The sequence below is a fragment of the Urocampus carinirostris genome, chromosome 3, assembly GCF_059441175.1.
Source record: "Urocampus carinirostris isolate Australia breed hairy pipefish chromosome 3, RoL_Ucar_1.0, whole genome shotgun sequence".
In the NCBI taxonomy this organism is placed as follows: domain Eukaryota; kingdom Metazoa; phylum Chordata; class Actinopteri; order Syngnathiformes; family Syngnathidae; genus Urocampus; species Urocampus carinirostris.
Genome location: NC_142351.1, coordinates 18557188 through 18583027, shown reverse-complemented (window position 1 = coordinate 18583027; position 25840 = coordinate 18557188). Strand labels below are relative to the sequence as shown.

The window sequence follows — 25840 nt, the reverse complement described above, 5'->3', positions numbered from 1 at the left end:
CTTATACTGATTCACATGTATGGCAGCTCACAACATTTGTAAATGGTATCTGCGGATGGTAGAGTCTGGAAAAATAAGTACACATTTTGAACCTCATGCGAAAATGGCATTACTGACAATAGACCGAATAATGAAAAAAAAAAAACGTTCCGGGTGTTAGTGGCCTTACTGTTATTTCTCATGCGATAATTGTCACGATTCCGTCCCTTGCCTGATAATTACCCTCGGCTGCGCTCACTCTTCCAGCCCCAGCTGCCACTCATTCCCTAATCATCCCTCTCCCTATTTAAGCACCTCATTCTCGTTCACTCTTTGTCAGTCCATCAGCAAACCTCCGCACATGCAAGGCAAGCACTTTTTGGACTCTGGCTCCCGTTTTGATTCTGACCTGTTCCTGCAACCTGTAACGATCCCCTGTCCCTCACCTCCCGATCACCTTCGGGTACCCGACTTGCTTCCGATCCCCGACCACACTTCATTCTCCTGTCCCGGCTACCCGACTTGCTTCCGTTCCACGACTAGCTTCGTTCTCTTGTCCCGGGTACCCGACTTGCTAGCTGTCACCGGCCTCAGGGGCTTCCTGCTCCTCCTGCCCAGCGAGCACCAGATAGCTGTCTTTTTCCTATCACCCTGACTTCCCTGATTCCTTAATAAAGCATTGTGGGAAACGTTCCGCATTTGGGTCTACTGCTTGTTCCTGTCGTGACAATAATGGCCTTACCCACATTCATTAATGCCACTAGCGTGTGGAATTTTGTTGATGGTCTTCCTAGCGCCAACACATAAAACAATGAAAAATTCAGTAGTGCCATTTAATGTCAGTAGCTTTCCAAAAATTTCACATGCACCCAAATATAATAATTGCACCTGCCACCTCTGACACAGTGACTGAATCATTTAATACCTCGCCTCATAGCATTCATCATTCTGTATGTACAATCCTAATACTAACAAATGGCAGAGTGAAACCTAAATATATCAATTACCCACATAATAAATCTACATGCACTCTCACAGTAAGCATGTAGCATAAAGTCGAATCATAATAAATCTACTTTAATTTATGTGGCAGGAAACGCTGCTGCAGAAAAATATTAGCCGCATGGTTGCATAAGCCACAGGGTTGAAAGCTTGGGGAAAACCTTGGCGGTTTATAGTCCGTATTTTACGGTAATTACGTTACACTCGACACTGTTGGTTATTATGGCGATCTTGGTTTTTGATTCCCAGCTAAAACACCCTCACAAGCCCACAATTACGATTACTTTCAATTACTTTTGGATTACTCCAATACCAAATATGCTAATAAAAGACAAAAGAAACTAAATATGAATAAAATTACTAAATTTTGTGCTGGCTGGGAAGTAACGGAATACGTGGAACGACAAAAATGATGTTGGCAAGTTCATCTCATCTCATTAGCTGCACCGCTTATCCTCAGTAGGGTCACGGGAGTGCTGGAGCCCATCCCAGCAATCATCAGGCAGTGGGCAGGGGACACAGGGGCAGACAACTCGCTCGCTCGTTCACACCTAGGGAGAAATTGAACCGGCCAATCCACCTGAAATGAATGTCTTTGGAATGTGGGAGGAAACTGGAGTGCCCGGAGGAAACCCACGCAAGCACGGGGAGAACATACAAACTCCGCACAGGAAGTCCGGTAGCTGGATTTGAACCCACACAGGAGGTTCCCAAGACCTTAGAACTGTGCCGCACACACGCTAACCACTGCGCCGCCGTGCTGCCCATGTTGGCAAGCTGTTTGGATTTATTTTCATTTTGTTTCTGTCGCATTTTATGTTAGTTTTGCCGGAGATCAAAGAGATCAAAGCCAGGAGAGAAAACTTACCACATGTTGTGAGTCATAAATGTAATCATATTTAATTTCTTTTGTCTTTTCTTAGCATATTTGGTATTGGAGTAATCCAAAAGTAATTGAAAGTAATCAAGTTAAAGTAACCCTACCCAACCCTGCCCACAACACACCTATTTTAGGGCAAAACAAATCATGACTTTCAAAATAAAAAACAACGGCAAAACTCATTTTGGAAACACTGTTGTTTGTAGTAAAAAAAAAGGAGCTTATTCGATCACAACAGCCATCACCACGCAATCCATCCGAGTGGGCACCGACTCGTGTGATTCCGAAGCGTTTGGAGAGGCGGCTGCTGTTTTGTCGGCGTCCAAGTCGCCTGCTTCTTCTTGCTCGTTGACAACCACCACGTTCCGAAGTTTCCTCTCTCGCGGAAAGTAGTTCTCCGTACGCTTGTGGATCTGAATGTGTCGGCGCAAGTGGGCCTGGGACAGAAGAAGTACGAGTGAGAATTTTCAAGTACAGTGGAACCTCTTCATACGAGCTTAACTAGTTCCAGTTCACTGAGGTATGTGCACTGTTAGTCTATAAACAAATCTGGAAAATTATTTACTTATCTGCCATTTTGTTGGTTTTTGTACTAATTTTTGACTTGGTTTTTGAGTAAAATGAGAAAAAATGTAAATATGTGTAACCATGTATAATATGTATTTGCAACTGTATATTTTTGTAATGTATTTATTTGTATTTATTTTGGACACTTATTCTGATATGTTTTGCACGGGCGAATTAAAAAGAAGGGGCGTAACAAACGCGGGGTGACGGGAAGTGGGGACTGGTAAAGGTGAGTGTTTTTGGACACGGCGGACAATACTGGATATATATTTTTCCCACCCTTACCTTTGGAAATATACACTTTTTTCCTTGGATTACTTTCAACGGGACCTGGACTCTGCAGGTCTGCATCAAACCTTAAGTCTTAAGTATAATTTTCCGTCCAATATGCCGGCTGTGATTTTTGGACTGTGTACTTTAATGAAGGACAGTTTCAATCGCGGGACTTAAAGTCGGGTCTGGGTTAATTTTGTGTTTGGATAGATAGATAGATAGATAGATAGATAGATAGATACTTTATGTTTGTGTTACATTCTTTTAATGTGGGCGCATGCAGCTTATATACAGGTGCGGCTTGTGTAAGTTCAAAATCGGTTTTCCTCTTAAAGTGTGGTGGGTGCGGCTTATAATCAGGTGCGCTCTATAGTCCGGAATTTACGGTACTTTTCTTATTTCGCTAGAAAATAATAGTTAAACATATTATATTCAAAATTTCCTCTTTATCTCAGTGAAGTAGAAGGTGTCTGCAAGTGCTGTGATTTTGGATTGATGCTACATTTAAGATATATTTTGAAATCTTATGTACCCCTTGGAATGCATTTGGGTCGCCTAATTTAAGAATCACTGCACGAAGCTTTCTCCTTTTTCAGCTACATTTGGAAGATAATGGGTATTTAATGGCGCTACAGGTTTTCCTGGTGGGTTCTTTCTTGTTGAATACCTGTCGGGTGAACTTGTATCCACAGTCAGGACACTCGAACTTCCTCATGCCCTTATGGCGACGCAAGTGAACCCGCAGTTGCTCTTTGGCTGGGGAAGAACAACACAAAATCTCAAATGTGCTGATCTTTCAGGCCAAGCATGTCCCACAGGGAGAAGCTTTACTTTTACAGGTATTCCAAAACAGATTTTGTGTTTCAATTAGGCACAGAACATGTAGTATTTCTCCTTAATTTATGCAAATATTTTGCAAAATATGGCACACGCCGGGGAACTTTAATCTCAAAGATGACCAATCCGGTTTGATTCTGGCAGAGGTGTGACGTAATTGAAGGAACAAAACACTTTCAAATCCCATTAACACAACATATGAGGCTAGCTCCAAAAAGGACAGTGAATGTAGTGAACAAAGTTGCTCTGACCCCGATTTTATGGACGATTATGAGGAAAGAATGTCACTGACAAATATGTCCAGACAAAAAAAAAACAGTTACCGTAACGTGAAAAAAAGTTTTAACCCCCTGCCTTATTTCTGTGGTTTTTTTAGATTTCTATCACCCGGAAAGGTTTTAGATCATCAAACCAATTTTAATATCACACGTAGACAACCCAAGGAAATACAAAATGCCGTTTTTAAATGTTAATTTCGTTTATCAAGGCAAAAAAAAAAAAAAAAAAAAAAAAAGTACCTGAAAAAGTAAATGACCCCTGAACCTAATAGTGTGTTGAGCCACGTTTGGCAGCGAAAACGGAAATCAAACGTTTTTCATAATTGGTAATAAGTCTTTTACAAGGCCATGGAGGATTTTTGGCCCATTCTTCTTTGCAGAGTGCCAGAGAGTTAGATCAATCAATCAATTCGAATCGGTGGTTGAGGCGAGTGACGAGTACAAGGGTAAACTTGACATTTGGAACCAAGGTGGACGGAACACAGACTGGTTGTGTCTAAGACTCTTCTGAGAAAGTGTTTGATCAGATTATCAGTTTCTATCCTCTTTTTTTAGAGGTAATTTTGCCAATTTTCGTTATAATGCGCAGTTTTCAGTCAGTCAGGAACACACCGTTGGAAAAAGGATGAATATATTTACTGTTTTAAAATATGGATATTGCACTGCAAATATCACATAAATCTTGTCCAGATGTATTGTTCATTCCCTTTGGAACTGCATTCTTCAGTTTCTAGCGTATTTACGATTTACTCAAGCACAAAACTCTGTATTTAGTGATGGTGCAGGCATGGAGTTTCCCCAAACTGCTCGCAACAAAGCCCACTGTTGTCACAAAAAGTTGGATTTTCGGTGTCAGTCTGGATAAAAAACAGACAATAATTGATTTAAACCTCTTCGATTAATTATCACGTAAGGCATTATGGTACCTGGTTTGCAAGCCGGCTAGTGTTATTCCGGTGATGTCACAGCTCAGGATCTCAAAGACAAGGCAGCTTCAAAATGCATCATCATGGAAAATAATTGGAATACAGAGACCCCTTGCTACTTCACGCCTTGGTTGTCGCTGGTTCAATCCTTTGCAGATTTTGAATTGAATTGATTTTGTCTTTATTGACCTTGATTTAACTGTTTTTTGCGTTGTTATGGTAGACTGCAGAGAGCAGGGGCAGATAAGGATGGGCGCTGGTAGGTGTGACTATATGCTGGCAAGAGCAAGAGTGGCCGTCTTTCCCAAAAAACTGCAGCATAGTGCCAGAAAGCTTTTAAATTCATCGATTAAATCGGACTGTGAGGAAAGTCAGAAGAGCGCAACAAAGCGGTGATCACCAACGGGTGCTACGTGGATTATTACCGCATACAAAAAGCGACTAGGGCAGCGTTGGGGAGAAGGAAAGAGCAGTGCTGCTGATCCGAGCTACTGCTAATGGCTAGGCTAACAACTCTCCTCAGCCACCACTGCGTGCACTGTATCTTGCCAATGCCAGGTACAATGCAAAAAATATGTAGTATTTTCTCAGAATTTACATGTTAAAGAATTTGGGATTACCTTTAAACGTCTTGTTACAAATGTGGCAGCTGTGAGGGCGTCCTTCCGTATGCTTGCTGGCCTTGTGGCGAAGGAGGGCGCCCTTCTCGGTGAAGCGCTGCTCGCACACGTCGCAGGGGAAGGGTCGCTCACCTGTGTGTGTCCGATGGTGTTTTTCCAGGCTCGCTGCCGTCCAAAATCAGCGGGAGTTAATTTACCCCAAACTCAAGACGGCAAAGCTGGAAGGGGTGTTACCTTGTGTGCGGAAGGTTTTGCCGCACAGGTGACACTGGTACGGTCTTTCGCCGCTATGCACGCGCAGGTGCATGTTGAGGTTGTTTTTCTGAGAAAATGCATGTCCGCAGATGTTACAAAGGAACGGGCGCTCGTTTCTGGGGGAAGGACACAAGAAGAAGGAGTTCATTGAGGATGGGAGTCACATGTTATTATAATTAGGGCTGACATAGCAGTGTTGGGACTAACACGTTTCAATGGAACGCCATTACTTCTCGGTACTTTAGTACTGTAACGCGTTGTTAATACAATTTTTGGAGTTGAGAGCAGTCGGGGTTTTTTTTGTGGATATAAGAACTAGTGGAAAAGGAAAGTGGTATCCTCCATTCCAGTTCGCACTAGGGTAGAAAAATGACAACAATCGTAAACTTTCTACAGAAATCATAGACATTAATAATAAAGCACAGCATCAGCATGAAAAACTGTTTTTAACTAAACACCAGTCACAAGAAACTGAGAAAAGGAGTACAACATTTTGAGTGACTTATATTAAAAATGTAAGTTCCTTGACATTAGTTCAACCTGAAGACCTATATAAATTAATTCTTTTCACCTAAATATTACTTTATCTTAAAAATCGAAGGGTGTAATCTGTCAAGACAATATGATTGATTGAGAATTAAAAGGCTAACTAAGATTTATGTGGAAGGTCTTCCAATTTTTCATTTTCAACTTACTCAACTTGCCTTGGATTACAGGTTTTACGCTTCATAGTACGCGACACAATTTAAATGGGTGTCAGATCTGGACTGTGGGCAGGCCAGTCCTGTAAAGCACATGTCCATAGCAGAGAATTCTTAGTAAAATGGAAGTCTTACCTGTGAATGGCCTTTATGTGCATCTGTAAGCCGTTACGACTGGACGCTCGATGGCCACACTCCTCACACACAAACGGCTTTTCTCCACGATGTTTGGCGGCTTCGTGCACTCGCACTTCGTAGCGGGTCCAGAAGGTTTTTGAGCACTGTGGACACTGACAGGGAATTTATTACTACTTTTTATGCCCGGTAGAAGCACTGAGCAAATCTATGCAGGGTTCCATATTTGGATCAATCTAATTGTCTGTTGTTTCGATGTAGAGTGTTGGGATCTGTTTACTTGTGCAGACGTGGTTATGTATACAGTGGTACCTCTTCATATGAGCACTTATAAACACGGGAATTTAATTATATGAGCTTTATTTGCAAGGAAAATCCTGCTCACTATACAAAGGAAAATCCAGGTCAACAGCAGTCCCAGAGATTAACAGCATTGAATTTGTATGATGCTCTCGAAAAATTAGACATTCTATTCGTCCTTTTGGGTGGAAAAATTTGCCATCCATTGCTGGAGCTTTTGCCAGACATATTTATTTATTTATGTGTTTATGTATTCATTTAAGTTCTACACTTTTGCTCCAACATGCCTTAGTGCAATTCTAAAAAAGAGCAATATTCTAATCTATAACTGATGTGAAGAGCTCAATTTAATCGGGATATATGTTAAATGAGTAAAGAAAAAAGGCAGAAAAACTAAACTTTTCACTATTTATTAAGTGGCACAGATCCTAAGCTGGTGACGTGCAGTCACGGGAGACAGGTGAGGCAATGAAAACATCTTCTTTTGCCCCTCATATTCCATCATACCAGGGATCAACTCCCATACACAGTCGTAAACTGCACGGAAAATGATGCGACGATTATTATACGCAACCGATGTGTCACAACACCTCATTGTGAGTAATAAGGTAATTTGTAAATCTGTGCCTCACTAGAAACGAATCTCACTGCACTTCCCTGCAAAAAATCATTCGGCTATCTAGACATATGATTTTTAAAACAAGGATGGTTAGCTTTTTCATTTGGAAGCAATTATCAATTCTATAGTAACTTACAGCATGTGGTTTGGGGTAGCCATGGACCTTCATCATGTGACACATAAGATGTTTCTTGATCATGAAATGTTCAGCACACGATGAACACTTAGGAACAAAAACAACGGCGCGTCAGAGATGATAGCGCGTGCCTCGTTACTGATGTTGGCGCTACCTTGTAAGGCATCTTCTCTGCGTGGGTGACTAAGTGTGCACGGAGCTCCTCTTTCCCTTCAAATGAAGACGAACATGTCCGACACGCGAATGTCTGGAGAGAGTAGCATTAATGTCACACATTTTCCCAATTTGACACTGAAAAACATGCTGCACACTTAAGCCTCTTTTCCAAAATACTGGTTTGGCCGGCGCCGCACCTTTCCACCTTTGATTTTGGACTTCGGGAGACCGGAGAGTAGTGCATTACAGTAATCGAGACGGGAGGTAACAAACGCATGAATTGTAATGTCCGCATCCGACTGAGACAGCATTGGGCGAATTTTAGCAATGTTGCGAAGATGGAAAAAAGCTGTTCTAGTAATATTCTTAACGTGTGTTTGAAAAAACAGGTGGTTGACAATGCAAAAATCTTTTCATTTCAACAAGACAAAATTGCTGAATTTGCCATTACTGCAATTGCTAAATACAGGATTCAAACACCTTTTACAAGGCCAAAATTTAAGCACTTTTCCAAAAATGTCAAAGCCTTTTTTTCAAAGCCATTAAAAGAATAAATCTGACGCATGTATTTTGCAAAGCCACAAATATCTGTGATTTACATAAGCAATTTTAAATCTCGCGTGTGCATTTGTTAGGACATATGATTTTTAGATCTTGAGAAAACTGCTAATACACGTTTTGTTTTTGAGGCAAAACTTGTCACAATTACAGTAATGTGTAGCTTATAATTTCCGTTGCATGGCCCATAATGAATGTCCATGACTTAGACGTAATCCTTGCATTGCGAGACATTTCATTTTGCCCTGTTTAAGTGCATCATTAAGGGCGCTGACGGTCCAAAGGACAATTCCGTTGAGACTACAGTAATGCTAGCTGCCGTTAGTCACAAGGGAGGAAGAATTAGAATGGCATAGCGAAGCTAACAAAGGCCAATGTTGTTTTTAAACTGACTTGTTGAGAAACAGGGCAAGAATTTCAAGCATTTACAAGCACTTCACCAAGATTTAGAGCATTTTTCAATCCTAGAAAACGCAACAGTAAAATCCAAACATGTTTTAAAGATTCAAGCATCTGTACGAAACCTCAAAATAAAAAGCTCTAATTTTTGCCTCAGCTTTCAAACATAATGTAAACCAGCGAAATCTCCAATCAAAAGACAGGGACAATGGAAATTTTTGAGTAACCTCTGATTTGTCAGCCAATCACAAAACAGGACCACGCAGCTCCAAAACCTTGTCAGAAATGGTTTATAATAGCAGTCGACTGAACACTTTTAAAGCCATAAAATTCAATTGGGAAAGACAGAATTTATGTTCTAGAAAGTACGGCGGCATGCAGAACCAGTACTGTGGAAAAGAGACTTTAGGCTCAATCCCATTACTCTCCTCTCCATCTTCTGCCTTACTCTAACAATGCGCCCTACCAAGTAGAACAAGATTGTTCCTCGGCAATGAGCAATAAGAGAAGGAAGAGTTGGAGAGACAAGAGTCCAATGATAAATCTCGAGTGTCCTAGTTACTCCCTACTCAGCATTACTGACCAACTTGAAGAAATTGTGGGAGAGGATTAGTAATAAGTGTTTACGTTGGTTTTTATTTGTTTAACTTCTATTTCTACAGAGGGTGCTGTGAGACAGAGAAAAGTGGTCAGGGGGAAGACGTAGATGAAAAAGAACTGAACAATTGACTTTACACCTGACGCTACTCAAACTGATGGCATTATAAATGGTAAGTATGTAGCTAACTCCGAGAGGAATCATTTATTTGCCCTAACCAAAGAAGTGGAAAGGGGAGGGAGGGGATACATAAAATAGCAAATAAAGTAATTGTGGCTTTAAAAGGTCCACATCAATGTGTTTATGCTAAAACAATTACAGCCTCACCTGTGTTGCGGGACAGTGCCTGAGCTCATGGATTAAAAGATTCTCTTTTCTGAAGTAATGCTTCCCGCATTTAGGGCAACCATACGGTTTCTCTCCCGTATGACGTCTTTAATGGAGGAAAAATAAATCCTGAGGCACAAATAATTTTCAAAGCAGAAAATGGCAGATTTTGAAAACTAGTACCTGTTGTGCACCTTGAGGTAATATTTGCTTTTGAAGACTTTGTGACAGATGGTACAGTGCACGCCGTTGTCAGTTTCTACTTCCACCATTTGGCCATCTCCACTTTTGTGAGAACTGGGCAAGCGTTGTCGAACTCTTGACGCAGGAGGCACAGCTGGACTGGACTTGGTGGGAATGTACTCCTCATCAGAATCGTGGGCTGTCCTTTCAAAATTTTCGCTTTCATCCTCAACTGTTGCTGTATCATTTCTGTCGCTTGGCAGAACATTAATCTGTATGTTTGGAGGAAAAATCATTGGTGTTTGTGCAGTAATTCTGATATTAAGCTTCAGATTTATCATGATAAGGTTTTTAGTTTCTGGAGTAGTTTCTTTAGTAATTTTAGGTAAATGGATATGCTTCACTAAAGGTGTTCCCCGGATCAGGGGACCTTTGCCTCTGCTTAAATAGTACTAAAATTGTAGGTTATAGTCGTGATTTTGTTATTTAAAGCAAGTCCCTTTTAACACTATTCAGTTCCAGCAGAATGGAATTAGATTAAAAAAACGACATTGCTTCGGACTTAAAACGGATGTGTCAACGATGATGTTTGAACAAACACTCTTTTGGGAGTAAAGGAATTTACACCCGCCCAAAGAGAAAAAACAATTCAGTGTAAGCCCGATTCAGTGATCTGAATTAATGCTGCTTTGAGTAGTTTGTGTGTGCGTTTTTAAAGTATCATTTTTTTTAACACTTTGGATGTGAAATTATTAAAAACAACCATATTTAGTATGTACATGTACCAAAAATTCAGAAAGTGTCCCTTTTCTATTTTAAGTGAAAAAAACGTTTTACTGAATATTGAAATGAGTGGAAAAAATACTTTTTTTTTAATTCTAAAGAAATAAACATATTGGATGAAATATATATCTATATTTACCTGTGTTTGGCCTGTTTGGTTCTCAGTGTTCTGATCGTTATCAGCAGGAGATTGTCTCTTTGGAAAATGAGACAGGACTCCCTCGTCGGCCTGGGCATCTTCTTCAGACATCCTCCATTTGGGCCCTTTGACAACTCGACCCGAGCGGGTGGTGGCAGTAATGGGGGTCCTCACGTTGTCAGTGACACCCTCTGACACTGACTGCTCTTTGATTGCTTTTAGTTTGTTAATGTCTTCACCAGGAGCGGAGAGGACCATCAATTTCGACTTTCTTGGTCTACCTCGCTTACGCTTGAGAGAAAGGGTGGCATCTGTGGGCTCATCCCTGAAGCGCTGACACATTGCGAGCACTTCAGGAATGCACAAACTGGACGCTGCACTCTGCACCTTATCCAGAACACCCAGATCCAGCTTCAGCTCCCCAGTGTAAACAAAGTCCAGGAGCAGTTCTAGGCCCTCACCGGGGCACTCTTGGAGATGGAATTCCATGTTGGGTGATGCGGCAGCCAGGTTGGTCCCTTGGAAGACTTCACTGAAGCAGGCCAGGACACTACGATGGGCAGTGTAGACCATCCCATCAGTCACTTTCAGTATGGCGTCACAGAAGCTCCCTGCTGCTCTCTGCTGGTTTAAGACAGCCAGGACACGCCGTGCATGTTCTGCGGCAGGCATCGCTACTAAAACAAAAACTTTATGTGAAATATTAACATGACAGGAGCAGATCAGAAAGCTTAAGTCTTGAAATTTGTTGATGAATTTTACTTAACACAAGTAAGCTGACGCATATATCAGCTAGCTTTAATTAAGATGTGCAATATATACTTATGCTTGAAAACTTACAAACTCCTATCAAGGTGCACGAAGGCCTGCTTTTAAAACAGTGAAAACAAGTATGCTGGAAGTGCAATAGCGCGGGACGTTACCAGTCATACAGGTGAGTTAAGTTCATAACAATGCACTTTTCAACTACTATCACTACGGAGATAATCATTGAATACACAATATCAGCCCAACAAATCATGGTATCGACAGGTGAGTTTTTTAGCATTGATCTTTCAGGAACTGTCCTCTCAGGGTTCGAGAACCTATGGCTCGCGAGCCATATGTGGCTCTATTCATGAGAACATATTGCTCGAAGATAAGATGGAAACTGCGCGATTATTTAATATATTGTTGCAAGCGGTGCACGATTGACGCATGTTCGAAGTCGAGTCAACACTGATTACTCATTGGGTTTGGTCCAGTATATACAGGACACAATTGAGAAGAATTGAGTATGTGTGTTGTCCCTAGGTATGACTGAGCGAGTGAGTTGTCTGTCCCCGTGTGCCCTGCGATTGACTGGCAACCAGTTCAGGGTGTCCCCTGCCCACTGCCCGATGATTGCTGGGATGGGCTCCTGCACCCCCGCGACCCTACTGAGGATAAGCGGTGCAGCCGATGAGATGAGATTACATGGATAATCGTAGGGTGCATTAATAACCACAAAAAGATTAACTTTATTAAAATATGGATGTGAAGCATGTTAGACTAGGCCTCTCCAATATTAGATAGAAGACTTGAGCTATGCCATTAGGTCTCTGTGACTTATCCCTAAAATGATATAACTGGAAAACTCAACACTCAAACACAATTATGACAACATGCAGTGGCACATTTCAAGATTCCAATCCATAATTTCTATACAAAGATGCCATTCAAATATCGTGTAAACATATATCATTCATAAAGTTGTTCTACTAAAAAATCCATATTTATTTGATGCATGTTAGTTTTTTTTTTATTATTATTGAAATCAAGTTTTTTGATGAATAAAGTGCTTTTTAACACGAAGAGACACCAAATGATAAGAATTGTCCCTTTAAAGTTTTCAATTAAAAGACTAAATCCATGCATTAATAAAATCATGACAATATCAATTTTTTTAAACGATTTCACGAAATTCGTTTTGATAACACACGAAGCGGCTTGTTGGGAGTGGACTGTAACAAAAGGAACAGCGTCGCCATTGAAAGATGTCAAGTGGATAAAACTCCGGTTACCCGAATGTATGACCATATGTACACACACAATCAAAGCTATAAACAAAATTAAATTAACTCTAATATTAATTGCGTGAAAACCCCATTTTGTAAACGAACTTTCTGTCGATCGAAAAAATACAGTAGTGTAAATCCCAGATACGTCGACGTTTATGTCCTAGCATGTTTTTCAAGACGCTCCCTAGCCTTGCTGGCAGATACGCTGACTTAAAACAAGACTGAAGCACTTAAAAGCCACCTCTTGAATTATACACGAAAAAAACAGTTATTCGATTATGTTATGTTGACGTCGCCATGTTGTTGCGTAAAACAGCTCAAGATATTTTCCCATTTACCTTGCTTTGCTTCGTGCAGGCCCCCAAAACGGAGCGGATGTGACGTAGAACGCAATGCGGTACTCCGGAAGTTATCGGACGAGGTTATTGTAGCACATAAGATAACGGGATGCACCTAAATATGTGGTTTAAGACGAAGTGAGTATTGTTATAATAAAGCAAAACACTTAAGTATTTTTTGGGGGAAACGCACTCCAGGAATTGTCTTTTGGGGCCAGCGACGTCTTGTCGACTGATGTAGCACCCTTGTACACATGTTAGCTAGCAGGCTAGCCAGAAATTCGGGAAGATACGACTCGTCATTAACTATTTTAAGTAATTTTGCAGTCGTCGGGTGTACTGAAAAATATTCACATCCACGGGATTGTATTTTGACTCGCCAGTAAGTTGCAGCACACCTTCATTCCTGGAGAGAAACCTTGGCGGTGATGCAAAGTTAACGAGGCAACTGCTACCTTCACTTTGCCTGTGGTGTTTGTTTGAAGGTATACTAATTTTTAAGTCGTATATCTTACTATTATGTTTCACGATATGTGCATTTACATTGTAAAATAAGATGTTTTTTTGTGTGTGTGTGTGCTTACCCACCAGGCTCTCATCAGTATCACATTGACATAATGAAGGCAAAAAGAATCAGTACTTCCCAGAGCAGCACCACCACGTCTCAGAAATGGAAGGACGTGAGGGGTAAACGGTGCAGACTTCCCATTTGTTCCACTGATTTAAACAGTAGTGCTGTCAAGGTTGTGAAGATCGAAGAGCACCTGGAGGCCAAGAAGATGACCAACAAAGAGCACAAGGAAGCCAAAAGGAAAAGCCCTGCTGTTAAAAGACTGAAAAACAAAGCAAAGCCAGTGACAGAGAAAGGTTTTCCTCCGACAGAGACGGTCACTAACGGCAACATGGGCTTGGATTCGGGTGAAATTGAAGACTGGAAAGAGTATTCTCAATCGGTTCAAGTAAATGAATTAAATACGCAAGGTGCCATTGACAGCGCACGTGAATGTCGACTGGTTGGGAAGTCTCTTCATGAATGCGCAGAGAGGGATGGTCAAAGAAAGCATGCGGTGCTCGTCATGCAGAAAGGACAGGTACGCTTCAAAAAATGATGATAATAAAACCCAATTTTTATCATTTTCCTCCTTTTTCTCAGACCCTGTGTTTCCGTGGGAAGTGTTTATTGACCTGCTTGTTTGGGCGTGTGGAAGTGATGGGCTTCACCATTGAGGAGGGCCAGCAGTCTTACCCGATATTCTCTCCCGCCTCACATTGTCCACTCACTATCAGGGCAACAGAGGGCTTTGATAATAACCGAGATTATGGAAGTGCAGCAGCAGATATACTGCGCAATTACCTACCACTAGGTAAATAGAATGCATAATTTTACAATTGCTTAACGTGGGGCTATTTTCCTCAACAAATTTAAGACTTTAAATAGATGAGATACAATAATATTTAACGCATTTATATTATTGAATTTTAACTATTAAGCATTTTACGTACTGTAGTATTGTCCCTCTCACTTATCTTTGCAGCGTCTCAGAAGAAGCTTGTTAAAAAAGTTGATTCCAACTCCTCTATCATCCTGTTGGAGCCAATGGAGACTCAACTGACACACTTCCTTTCAAGCTTTGCCGATTTAACTTATTTGTTTGATCCCACTGTGGTAAGATGACTTTTCTTTCTCAGTACTTATTTTGGAATTTGAGTATTAAGCATGGTGGAGTTTTAACAGAATGAAATGTATTTAGACTGAAAAAACATGCCAAATTTTGTGAGGTGCCATTTTGTTGGAGTTCCGTTAAATAAATATAAGTGCATGAATTGGAAAATACCTTAATTCTCTGGGACAGTATGACGTTAGTCGTGACAGTAGTTAGATCATCAAGAAGATTCACACTTTTACGTTTGCTATTCTAATAAATGGTTACATAAATGCAATAGCCTCACCTCAAAAAAGACAAACAAAAGTCGTAGCAGGTGGATTTCCCCCAAAAAATCGTCCCTGAATGTATTTACAAATTCAGAACTATGTCAAGTGTGGACTTGAATAAATTTAATTTTGAATGTGTAGGCTCTAAACTTCTCTCCAACTTATGCTTGCAGGGAGAACTAACCTCTGCCATCCTGGACACTCCGCTTAATGGTCTAGGGATGATTCCTCTGGATGGCGGCATCCAGGGCCTAAAGGTGTCACCCAGCTGGCGAGAGTCGCTGGGTGTGGTGGTCAATGCCTGCAGAGGTAAAATCAAATGTAGGCTTTTCAGAAGACATGCGGGCTATTTTTCTTTTTCGCAAGTCTTTTTTGGACGGTTTTGTCTTTTTTTGCTTCGGAGCTGAAAAGATAAATACCATATTTTCACAGTTGAAAGCAGTTCCCGAAGATGGATTAATTCATAACATGTCTGACCTAATTTTTAGCAAAAGGAGAGGAGAAACATTTAAAACCACGTGATTCTTGTCCCCAACAGTATGTCCCAAAAGTGAATAGACCCCTCACATTTCTGCAGAGGTGTCATTATAATGTTTAATTGAACAACACTGAAGAAACATGGCTTTGACACAAGAAAAGTAAAGCTTATATCAGTGTAAATTATTTTTTTTCCCCTCAAACTCAATATAGCCATTAATAGTGAAAGTTCTTTAAGTGTCAATACTTTTTATGGCCACCATGATTTTGCAGAATCCTCCATGTATTTCATCAGAGCCTCACAGGCTGCTATTGGAATGTTCTTCTGCTCCTCCATGACAACATGACTGAGCTAGAAGATGTTGAAGGTCATGTGCTTCTCCACCTTCCGCTTGAAGGTGCCCCAAAGATCTTAGAGGTGTGTTTGGGGTCATTGTCATGCAGGAACACTGCCTTGCGACCCAGTTTCTGGATGGAAAGGATCATTTTCTGATCCAGTATGTCACAGTACATGCTTGAGTTTGGTTCCCTCAATGAAATGCAACTTCCCTACTACAGTTGCACTCTATGCAGCCCCAAACCGTGACATTCCCTACTACTCACTTAGTTGCCATCAAACATGGTTCACATAATCTGAGCCAAATACATAAATATTTTTCCCATCAGACCTGAGGATATTTTACATTAATACCTAGCCATTGTTGACATATCCTCAACAAACCTTTCGCGGGCTTTTTTGTGGAGAGCCTTTAGAAAAGGCTTCATTCTGGGGCGATGAAGTTTGCGGCGTACTGTCTGAGTAGTTACAAGCAACTTTCTACAGTGTTCTATTAAACTTAATAATAAACTCTGTGCAGATATGTGAGGGGTTTACTCACTTTTTACATACTGTATGGCCCTCAACAGCATTAATAAGTACAAAATATTAGGATAGTGACATGATTTTATGATACTCAAAACATGTACTTTATATAAAATGCTACAATAAGTTTAAAAATTAAAATCAAGTGATGTTTTGGTCTGCTTCTATAGCAACGATTCCTTACTCTGCTTCATAGGGGACATGGACGGCTGTGGCGTTGTCCTTGTTTACGGAGCCAAAAACGTCGGCAAGTCCACGTACATCAGAATGGTGATCAACACTCTACTAAACCAGTAAGTGACATCGGCATGCTTAAATTGAACCGCTCACTCATTCGTCTGTATATGTGTTCGTAGCAATACGTGTGTGGATTATTTCGAAGCGGACCTCGGTCAAACTGAATTCACTCCGGCTGGTTGCTTGTCTTTACAGACTGTCACAGATCCTTTGCTAGGTATGTTTACTCTCTAGTTCATTAGGATCGTTTGAAGCGGAACTTCAAATCTTAAAATCATTAAATAAAATTGACAACCACTACCAATGTTTCTGCTTCCAATAGTATACTGATTAGGGCTGCAACAATTGGCCTACTTTGTGGAGAAATATCGATAATTAATCCGCAATCAATTCTATTGTTGACCATTATCGCCAGACACCTTTTTTCTAACAGCGTGGGGCAGCTTACATGGTTATGATATCTGCTGAGTCTCTCATGCGCAATAGTGTATCTGTCTCGAGCGATAACACAGAAATGGGGGTGTCAACATCATGTACATGTACCCAAACTTCTAAGGTTTGGGAGCATTTTAGCCTGAATATGGCAAACAAAAAGACTACTTGGAAAGTTGGCCATGCAGACCTTGCGTATCATGGCACTACATCAGTGATACATAAATATTTGAAGACAAAGCACGACGAATTGTTGAATGAAATGAAGTCAGACTATATTTTCATGACATGCATTATACATTTTTACGCATACATTTTTTGCTATGAAGGAGAGTGTTGCGCGTTATGCCAGACTGTGCCTGACAAACGCATGTTAAGTTAAATGTATGCAGTCGGAAGAAACAAATAAACGAGAAAATTTAAAAGGAATACGAAGAACAAACGTCAGTTGTTAAAAACGTTTGATTCCGAGCTGTTGAGTATTGTTAATTACATTTGTTACCCACTTTGCAGTGAACCACTGATTGTACTTCACAAAATGCGCGGATTTGTCTATTTAATAATTATCTGATATTCGACATGTCATTTTGAAAAGTCGGTTACGAGTCAACTATTAAAATAGTCGCTAGCTGCAGCCATAATGCTGATTAGACATTTGGGATGGTACTTGCATTAACGTTGTAGTAATTGTTGAAGCATGATCACTTTTTAGGCCCCCCTTTCACACATCAGCGCAAACCTGACCACATGGTCTACTACGGCGAGTCGTCGTGCGAATCGGATCTAAGTCGCTACTTGGAAAGCCTCAAGTTCTTGTGGCGCAGGCGCTCCCCTAACAGAGAGACACCCATTGTTATCAATACCATGGGCTGGGTAAAAGGTCAGTAAATTATTTCTGTTATATACATTTTTACCTTTACATACAAGCTTAATTTGTTCCAAGATTGTGCTTATAACTCAAATTGCTCTTGTAGCGAGCACATTTACCTGAGAACAAAAAATTAAAAACTAATTGGCGCATTCATGACCTACCAAAAGCATATAAGTGCTAAGCTCTAGATAGCTATAAAACGCATCTCCCCGTATAATAAAACAATTCATGTAGTAATTAAAATTTAAAAAGCCGTAATAAGATATTAGCTAAATAAAATGCAAGTTTGTTAAGAGCACTTACTATGGAGGCACTCAAGTTGCTGTAACAAAGGTGAGGAGTGACGGCGCACAACTTTTGATGATACTTAAGCTCTTACTGAACACTTAAGTCACTGTAACTTTAAATAAAGATAAACACAAAACATTTTACATACCGTGTTTTTTGGAATATACGTTTTTCTGGAGTATAAGTTGCACCAGCCAAAAAGTGCATACAGACGCTGCCCTACTTACCAACGGGACGATCGTTCGTAAGTTGAGTTTGTTCGTAAGTTGCTCCAGTGCTATATTTTGTATGGAATGTATTTAAGGTTTATAATAGTATGTTTAAGGCTTGTGTAAGTTATAATACAGGTTATTGTTTTGAAACTGATAAATAAACGTTTAACAAAATAATACGCTCCATAACGTTACAAAGCAGGCTGAATGATAAAGCATAGTACTGAAAAACAAAGCTACACATTGACATTCTGTCGTCTGTGAAACCCTTTGAGACTCCTTGTGATTAAGGGCGTCACTAATAAACATGACTTAACTGTATTTATCTTTATAGTCAAGTTTAGCTTACTTTTGGAAGACTTTGGTGACTTCCTCCTCTGTGGTAAAAAGTGGACGAAAAAAAAGCGATCCAACAATTTTCTCAACCGCATCAAGCTTTCTTATTCCACTTTCATTTCAAAACAAACGTCTGGCCCCTTTAAGCATTACACCAACCATATTGGATGGATGCATGAGAAATTAAACAGAGTGCTAGAGATACAGTGCAGTGTGTATGCACACAAACTAGGAAGTAGAAGCAGAATTTCTTCTTCGGGGTGGATGGTGGGTGACCTCTCACACGCCGGGAGCGGCGGAAAGAAGGACTACAGTACTGTCCTCTACTCAGATAAAGGTGCACACAATACAAAATCTAATTTACAGCAACGTATTTTTCGACATCCAATATTCAACAAAAATATAACTTTCCTCGGAAATGATCGCAGTGAACCGCTGTATAATTCTTCCGTGGCTATTTGATCGGCACTCGCTGCTTCCCAATTGAATTTGTTGGCTTGGTCACTCACACGAACACAGAGCTGGTGTTTTTTCATTAATTTTTTGCTTCGTTTCAATTGTTATTCTCCTTTTTTCTTGGACACCTTACCGTTTCGCTTTCCGTAACTGATGGCTAAGGTCACAAAAAGGAGAGGCTATTAAAGCAATGCGATCAAAACGAGCATGCTGAGAAATACCGGTATAACCAAAGACGTGAAATCAGAGGCGTGTTCAGGAGAGTGAGCGATTGCTATCGCTAGCTATCGCTAGCTTCTGAACGGCCAATGATTATTGAGCGCTCGCGTGCCCGAGTAATCACGGGAGAAAGACCGCTTACTTTGATTTCCAACATGGCGTCGACAGTGCTGAACATGGAGGATCTCACCCTGACGAGTGCTGTTGGCGATGTAATATATCGTCTTACATTGCCTGGTAATGTTTGTGAACAATGCAAGACAGGTATGACCCTTCCACTGCGTTTAGGATAACCTTAACTGTGTCAATATGCGAACTGTCGCTCATATCAGCCAACTCGCTCAAAGCAAGCTGTAGAACGAAATCCATTGTACTGTCGTCGGCCATTTTGGATCAGTAAGGCAATCACAGTGAGCGATTACAAAACGTTCAGCAGTGCGCGGCAAGCGATTAACAAGCGACTACATGTCTGATTACTCTCCTGAACACGCCTCAGGTGCCTTGAGGCGCATTTACAAACTGAACTAAGATGGTGACCTTGATTTTCATTTGTAAAGCAAGGCAGATTTGTTGAAAATAACCTTGTATATCGAAATTCTGGCTTTTAGAGGTGCCGTACATAGAGGTATAATCTTTTTTTAATAAGTTTTGTATGTTTTTGTGCCTTGATGCAATCTCAAGGCTTTGGACTGCAGCTGCTAGTGGACATGCTCCGCTTCTTCCCAGTCTCGCACGTTATCCAGCTGACTGACCGTGGCAGCACCGCACAATGTCCTGCCCTCACTCCTGAGTTCCTCAGGACAGCCCAGGGCATCCAGACACATCCGCCTGCTCAGACAGTGCTCGACGAGTACACGGAGGGCACGCAAAGCCCTCCCCTCACCTACGTTCACATGACCGTTCAATCAGATTTCGAAGGCGTTGGCCTCAAGGGGCTGCCGTAAGTGTTAGCATTGCGTTGTCATCGCAAGCATGGATTTGATGATTTTAAAAATTTTGGTTGTTGTGCCACACAGGAAATTCCTGCGAGAGCTGTCAGTGCTGGCATACCTTGCTCAGATGCAGACGCGTGAGCAAGGACCTGTGAGACCGCTTCACTCTCTCACGCCATACCAGGTACTGTTAAGTCTGTATTTATCAAACGTTATCCGTAATAGGTAACCCCAAATTCTTAAACATGCAAGAGGACATATCTTTGCATAAAATCTCTATATATTTCGTTATGTTACAGTGATTTTCTGATACTTGAGTGCATTTTGAAAACGTCATGTCTTTGTCATCTGAGCTGTGACGTCATCGAAGGAACCCAAAAAACTAATTGCCCTATTTATGTGTTAATTTATCCTCGAGGTTATTAGTGTTTTAAGCAAAGTTTGGCAGTTTTTGTAGAGAATGCCTATGAATGGTGATGCCAAATGACTGTCATAATGGTACAACAAAGCACGAGCAGCCGAAAAGGGTCTGAATGGCAAAAATAACACACAGAGAGTGCTAACCGGGACAGATCAACTAAAGACGGCAACCTCAGCGGAAAAACACGCGGCTGGCTGACCAAAAATCAGGCAATGAGCAACCAGGTTAACCAGGAACCAACAATGAAAATTAGTAGTGGCTATGGTGACAAATGTCAAACCAAGGAACAAGGCAAAACCGGCACTAATGCCAGGCTAGCTGATCAAAAAACGGGCATTGAGCAGCCAAGCTAACTAAGAACCAACAAAGAAAAGCGGCAATTATTCCAGGGATAATTGCGAAGTCAGCCTGGAATAAGCGTAGGTCTTGCCGTGTCCTTGGTTAACGCCAGGCAAACTGTCCAAACCATAGCCAAACAAGCACCCAGATGGACAATATTATACCAACAGTGACATGTGGCAAAAAACAAAGGAAAAGACGCAATCACCTATCTCCAAACAAATATGAGTGGTATGTAAACGCACAATTGCTCTTTTTCACAGTTGGCCTCATTTAGTTGTGTTCACAGGATTCACCATTTTGAATGTATTGTGTTCCTTCAATGATGTCTCTGCTCTACAGTCAACTTTGAACTAAATTTCTCGAGTTCCATGGCGCATGGATGATTTTGTAACATATTTGCAAAATTGAGGGAAGGAACACTACATGTTCTGTTTCTTATTTAAATAAGAAATAACTTTAGTTTGGGAATACCTCTAAATGTTTTCTATTGGTGGTTCATATACTAACGTGTGATTGTGACACCACAGGTGCCTCATACCGACGTGGCTTTGGGTGTTCTCCATTTTGACGTGGCGCCCAGTAACATGTTCTATGCTGCCAACTGCGGCTTGGTAGGACTCTGCTGCCTGGCAGAGAAGGTGTCAGGCAGAGGAAGTCCAGTCCTGCTGACCCGAGCTCCCATCTGCCCTTGCGTAGGCCTGGGTACGAAATTATTTTCATGTCTTGACGTTCAAGGCGGGATGCTTTATTTCCAGTGTCCTTAAAAAGTTGGAAGTATAGTATTTTCTCTACTAAGTATTTGTTAACAATGCCCTACTGAGTTTTTTTCCCACTGCACCTATCTGGTTTTATCTTACTTTTTCCAAAGTGGCTTAGGGTAGAACACATAAGTTTTCAATACACGTGATAATCAGAAGATGACTGTTTTGAATGGCAGGTTAATTGAAATAAAAGCAACTAGCTTACGTGACCAATGATCGGTAAGATAAGGTTCTGATTTTGCCATAGTAAATATGTTCAGCTTGCTCAAAAATGATTTCATACACGGTGCAAATTCCCTGTGCTTTACTGTTCTATTACATTTCTCAAAAAATGAGACGAGGGCAATTCAATTATCCACACAGGTCTAGAGCGCCCTCTTGCAGTTAAGTGAGAAAATAACATGTGAATTTTTTACCGGGTATTAATGTGTCAATAGTTTCTCATATAAGTGGCACCCCTGGGCAAATTATGAAAAAATAAAACGAGGCTTATAGTCTGGGAATTACTGGGCTCATTTCCAAGAACATTTCTAAGAAAATCAGCTTTTTTTGTGAAAGGATGCTTTTGAAACGGAACTTTCTCTTCTGTGCTTTTCTGTTGCACAACGCTTTCCGTAAACAACACAAGGGCACTTTGCCTGAAAAATGATAGTTTATTGCAAGAGCGCTGAACTGATTCATGAACTATTTCAGTGCCTGATGTTTCCGGTGAATAGATCACCATGACAATCACGGTCCTGCGCGCGTGCGCATGTTATGTCATCCTTCGCTGACCAGATGGACTTAATCATCCTTTTTTCATAGGAAAACGCTGTTGAAATGTTAACTGCCGGTATTGTCCATCCCTCGCGACTCATGACAGTGCTTCACTACGCCTACTCGCCGGATGTAGGAAGTGGGCTTCCTCGATGTGTGGACAAAAATTTGGTCAAAGCCATTCCTGTCGTCTAAATTCCAAACCGTTAATAGCTTTTTATGATTAAAAGAAAGTGTGTTTACGTTTTGGCACTTTTTGCAACCGTGTATATATACTTGAGGTAAGATCTTAAGCCTGAACCAAAATATAGGTTTGGCCTTAAATGTAAATCATGAGCTCTCTTGGTAACATTTTATTTGTGAAGACTTTTTTATTTTTTATTTTGTGAGGGCTTCTCTCGCCTTTTTTACTAGCCATCCTTTAATGTTCTTATTTTTCTTTGTGAAAGATCTCTCCGCGCAAAGGATTCAGTCTCTTTTTGTGCTGAACGCACAAGATTTGCTACGCCAAGGAGATCCTCCACAAAGAAAAATAAAGTAAAAACCCGGATCTATGGGTCTGTGTCACTTGTAAGGATTCCAATGGTTTCATCTCTACCGTCCGGGGTATGCAGAACAAAGAAATACACTTTTCTCGTCTCAGGTTGTTTACTTTGTATCTTGCAGGTGTGCTGCGGGGAATTGACATGGCACGAGGACTCTACTTGGTGCTGACGCCAGTAGAGCCCTCCGTGCTGCGCAAAGTTAACTGTATCCTTGTGGGAGCCATGTCAGTGCCGGCCTGCATCCTAACGACGCAGGTTAGAAGTTCAGTACAGTCCTCAGAAAAAAGTTTGGTATTACAACACTTAGCAAAAAAGTACGGAACCACCAGTCTTGGGCAAGCACTCACATTTTATTCTGTGGAAAAAAACTGAAACAATCGCAAGGTCATTCCAAAGTGCAACATATCGGCATTTAGAAACACTAAAAGAAATGAAGAAAAAACATTGCAATGGTCAGTAAATGTTACTTTTATAGAGCAAGAGCAGGGAAATCGATATGGAATCATGAGAAACAGACAAAGAAATATCAATCAAAACATCACTAGTATTTAGTTTCACCACGTTTAGCTTTTATGGCAGCTTGCAGTGTCTGAGGCAAGGACTTGATAAGTATTCTTCATCAATCTGGTGCCAACTCTATCTCTCTGGCTGGAGCCATGATTCTTGCCAATCCACTTAGTCCAGGAGTCCTCCAAGGTGTGATAATTGCACTGTTTTTAACTCTGACTAACTCGCAGACTTCATCTAAGCCAGGTGCCCAATTAAGGAAAGGAAATTGTCTGGGTGTGGCCTTACTTTCTACTCAAATGCACTTATTGCATATTTTTTCCTCATAATGGAATGATTCCATACTTATTTCCCTGCACTTGGTCTATGAAAGTAAGATTTACTAACCATTGCAATGTTTTTGTTCATTTCTTTGTTCCTGAATGCCAAGGAGTTCCACTTTGAAAAAAAAATATATATTTTTTTTTCATGATTTTTTTATCCAAGTTTTCTCTACAGAAAAAAAAGTTCTGAGTGAGGGCTTGCCCAAGACTGGTGACTCCATACTTTTTGCTAGGGGTTGTTGTCAGGTAAAATTGAAAAAAATAAAACTCTTTATTTTTTCTTTTACAGGGTAGTTTCGAAGGAGAGCTTCCATACGTCACCTCCGACTACAGCTTCGACCTGACGGGTGCTGGAAAGCTGCGACATTTTAAGGGCATGCAGAGAATGGGTCAGATGGGGACGCACTAATTTTCGGACTTGAGACTTTTCCCATGATCATGTTTGACACCTACTCTTTGGTAGTGAAAGATGTCAGAATACTTGTTTTTGTACCGCTGCCATTCCAAAACTGCATCTGAATTTAATGTCACATTAAAAGCTGAAAAAGAGTTCAATTGTAGTTTTTGCTTTTAATTGGTGCTATGGTGTGTAGTATGGTCCTACTCATTGATAAAAGAGAGTATATTGTAAAATTAGTGATTTAAAAAAAAAAAAACTGGCCATAGAATGAAAAAAATTTAGTTGCAAGAAGCCCCAAAATATAACTCATTGTTTGGATGACCTCTTAAGCCTATGTATTCATAAATAGGCTACAAAGATTCTGCACAAAGTCTGCAAAAAAATTTTGATTTGCCAGCACACCCAGCCACTTGTCATTTAGCATTCACATCCCTCGATAACTCGAGGCTTTAACATATTACTGCTCATGTTTTAGAATGTGTACTGGGGAAAACTATACACAGACACTGAACTAGTTTAAGGCCAGCATTACCAATCTACTACCACAGTTTTATAATTTGATGCTCTCGAAGGACAATTCACTGTTCCAGTCATGGACAATTCATTACATCCACGACACAGCATCATCTCCAAACAGAAGAGCAACTTCAGCGACAGACTGCTGTCACAGTCTCGTTCCACGGACAGACTGAGATAATTTCTTCCTCATGCCATGAGGCTCTTTAACTCCACCCGTGAGAGTAAAAGCCCACATTAAACCCCACCCCCACATTTGCATATTACCCTATTTATAACATTATTTTCCGTAACACTATTTAAATGCTCTTTATCAACGTGTTATATTGGGTATTTTTGTATTCTATATTTTTTTTTTTTTTTTTATCACATACTGCTGGAAGTGTGAATTTCCCTACGGGGATGAATAAAGTATCAGCAGTAACTATTAGCCAGGGTTGGATAGGGTTACTTTAACTTGATTACTTTCAATTACTTTTGGATCACTCCAATACCAAATATGCTAATAAAAGACAATAGAAACTAAATACTAAATTACTAAATTTTGTGCAGGCTTGGGGAGTAACGGCGGAATACATGGAACGGCAAAAATGATGTTGGCAAGCTGTTTGGATTTATTTTCATTTTGTTTCTGTCGCATTTTATGTTAGTTTTGCCGGAGATCAAAGAGATCAAAGCCAGGAGAAAAATCTTACCGCGTGTTGTGAGTCATAATTTTATTCATATTTAATTTGGCAATATAAGACTCATTGCCGTACCAGCAACTTCATTGTTAACCAGGACAGAAAAGGACAAAGTTGATCTGGTTTGTCAAGCTAACCTTAAAAGTGTCAAGCGATATGTAGAACAGAATTGCCAAAATTATTGAAATGAATAAGCTATCTTTTCAGATTGACCAGAATGTCTTCTGTATTGATGCGGTGGAGTTATCAATGAGCAAGATGGGAGTCGGACAATACAAATTTGGAAGAGCTTTAAAGGATAAG

General features: G+C 40.6%; 3 protein-coding genes across 5 annotated transcripts in view; 2 read left to right on the top strand and 1 right to left on the bottom strand.

The window, feature by feature from the left end:
- Window positions 1-10963, top strand: part of klhl21 (kelch-like family member 21) — a 33574-nt gene extending 22611 nt beyond the window's left edge. The window contains exons 5-6 of the transcript XR_015849963.1: window positions 9284-9391; window positions 10696-10963. The gene's annotated coding sequence lies outside the window, so the exon portion shown is untranslated. The remainder of the gene's footprint in view (window positions 1-9283; window positions 9392-10695) is intronic.
- Window positions 799-13105, bottom strand: zbtb48 (zinc finger and BTB domain containing 48). Of its 3 annotated transcripts, none has more exons than XM_088330923.1 (11): window positions 13029-13105; window positions 10652-11328; window positions 9730-10001; window positions 9547-9652; window positions 7663-7755; window positions 7509-7595; window positions 6454-6608; window positions 5597-5733; window positions 5363-5527; window positions 3369-3457; window positions 799-2298 (listed from the first exon to the last, which is right to left on the bottom strand). In XM_088330923.1, exons 2-11 carry the CDS (start codon window positions 11321-11323, stop codon window positions 2083-2085), a joined length of 1992 nt encoding a protein of 663 aa, XP_088187049.1. In that variant the 5' UTR covers window positions 11324-11328; window positions 13029-13105; the 3' UTR covers window positions 799-2082. The 3 variants fall into 3 exon arrangements, with proteins under 3 accessions (XP_088187049.1, XP_088187050.1, XP_088187051.1); XM_088330924.1 differs by having other exon boundaries at window positions 10652-11325; window positions 13029-13075; XM_088330925.1 differs by lacking the exon at window positions 13029-13105 and adding an exon at window positions 11492-13015.
- A 99-nt stretch (window positions 13106-13204) lies between these two features.
- nol9 (nucleolar protein 9) lies at window positions 13205-24487 on the top strand. The gene is made up of 14 exons (XM_088330922.1): window positions 13205-13343; window positions 13412-13513; window positions 13620-14119; window positions 14182-14392; window positions 14564-14694; window positions 15135-15270; window positions 16497-16593; window positions 16657-16754; window positions 17682-17849; window positions 20033-20291; window positions 20368-20467; window positions 21574-21748; window positions 23230-23363; window positions 24228-24487. Exons 1-14 carry the CDS (start codon window positions 13283-13285, stop codon window positions 24345-24347), a joined length of 2292 nt encoding a protein of 763 aa, XP_088187048.1. The 5' UTR covers window positions 13205-13282; the 3' UTR covers window positions 24348-24487.
- Window positions 24488-25840: the final 1353 nt, after the last annotated feature.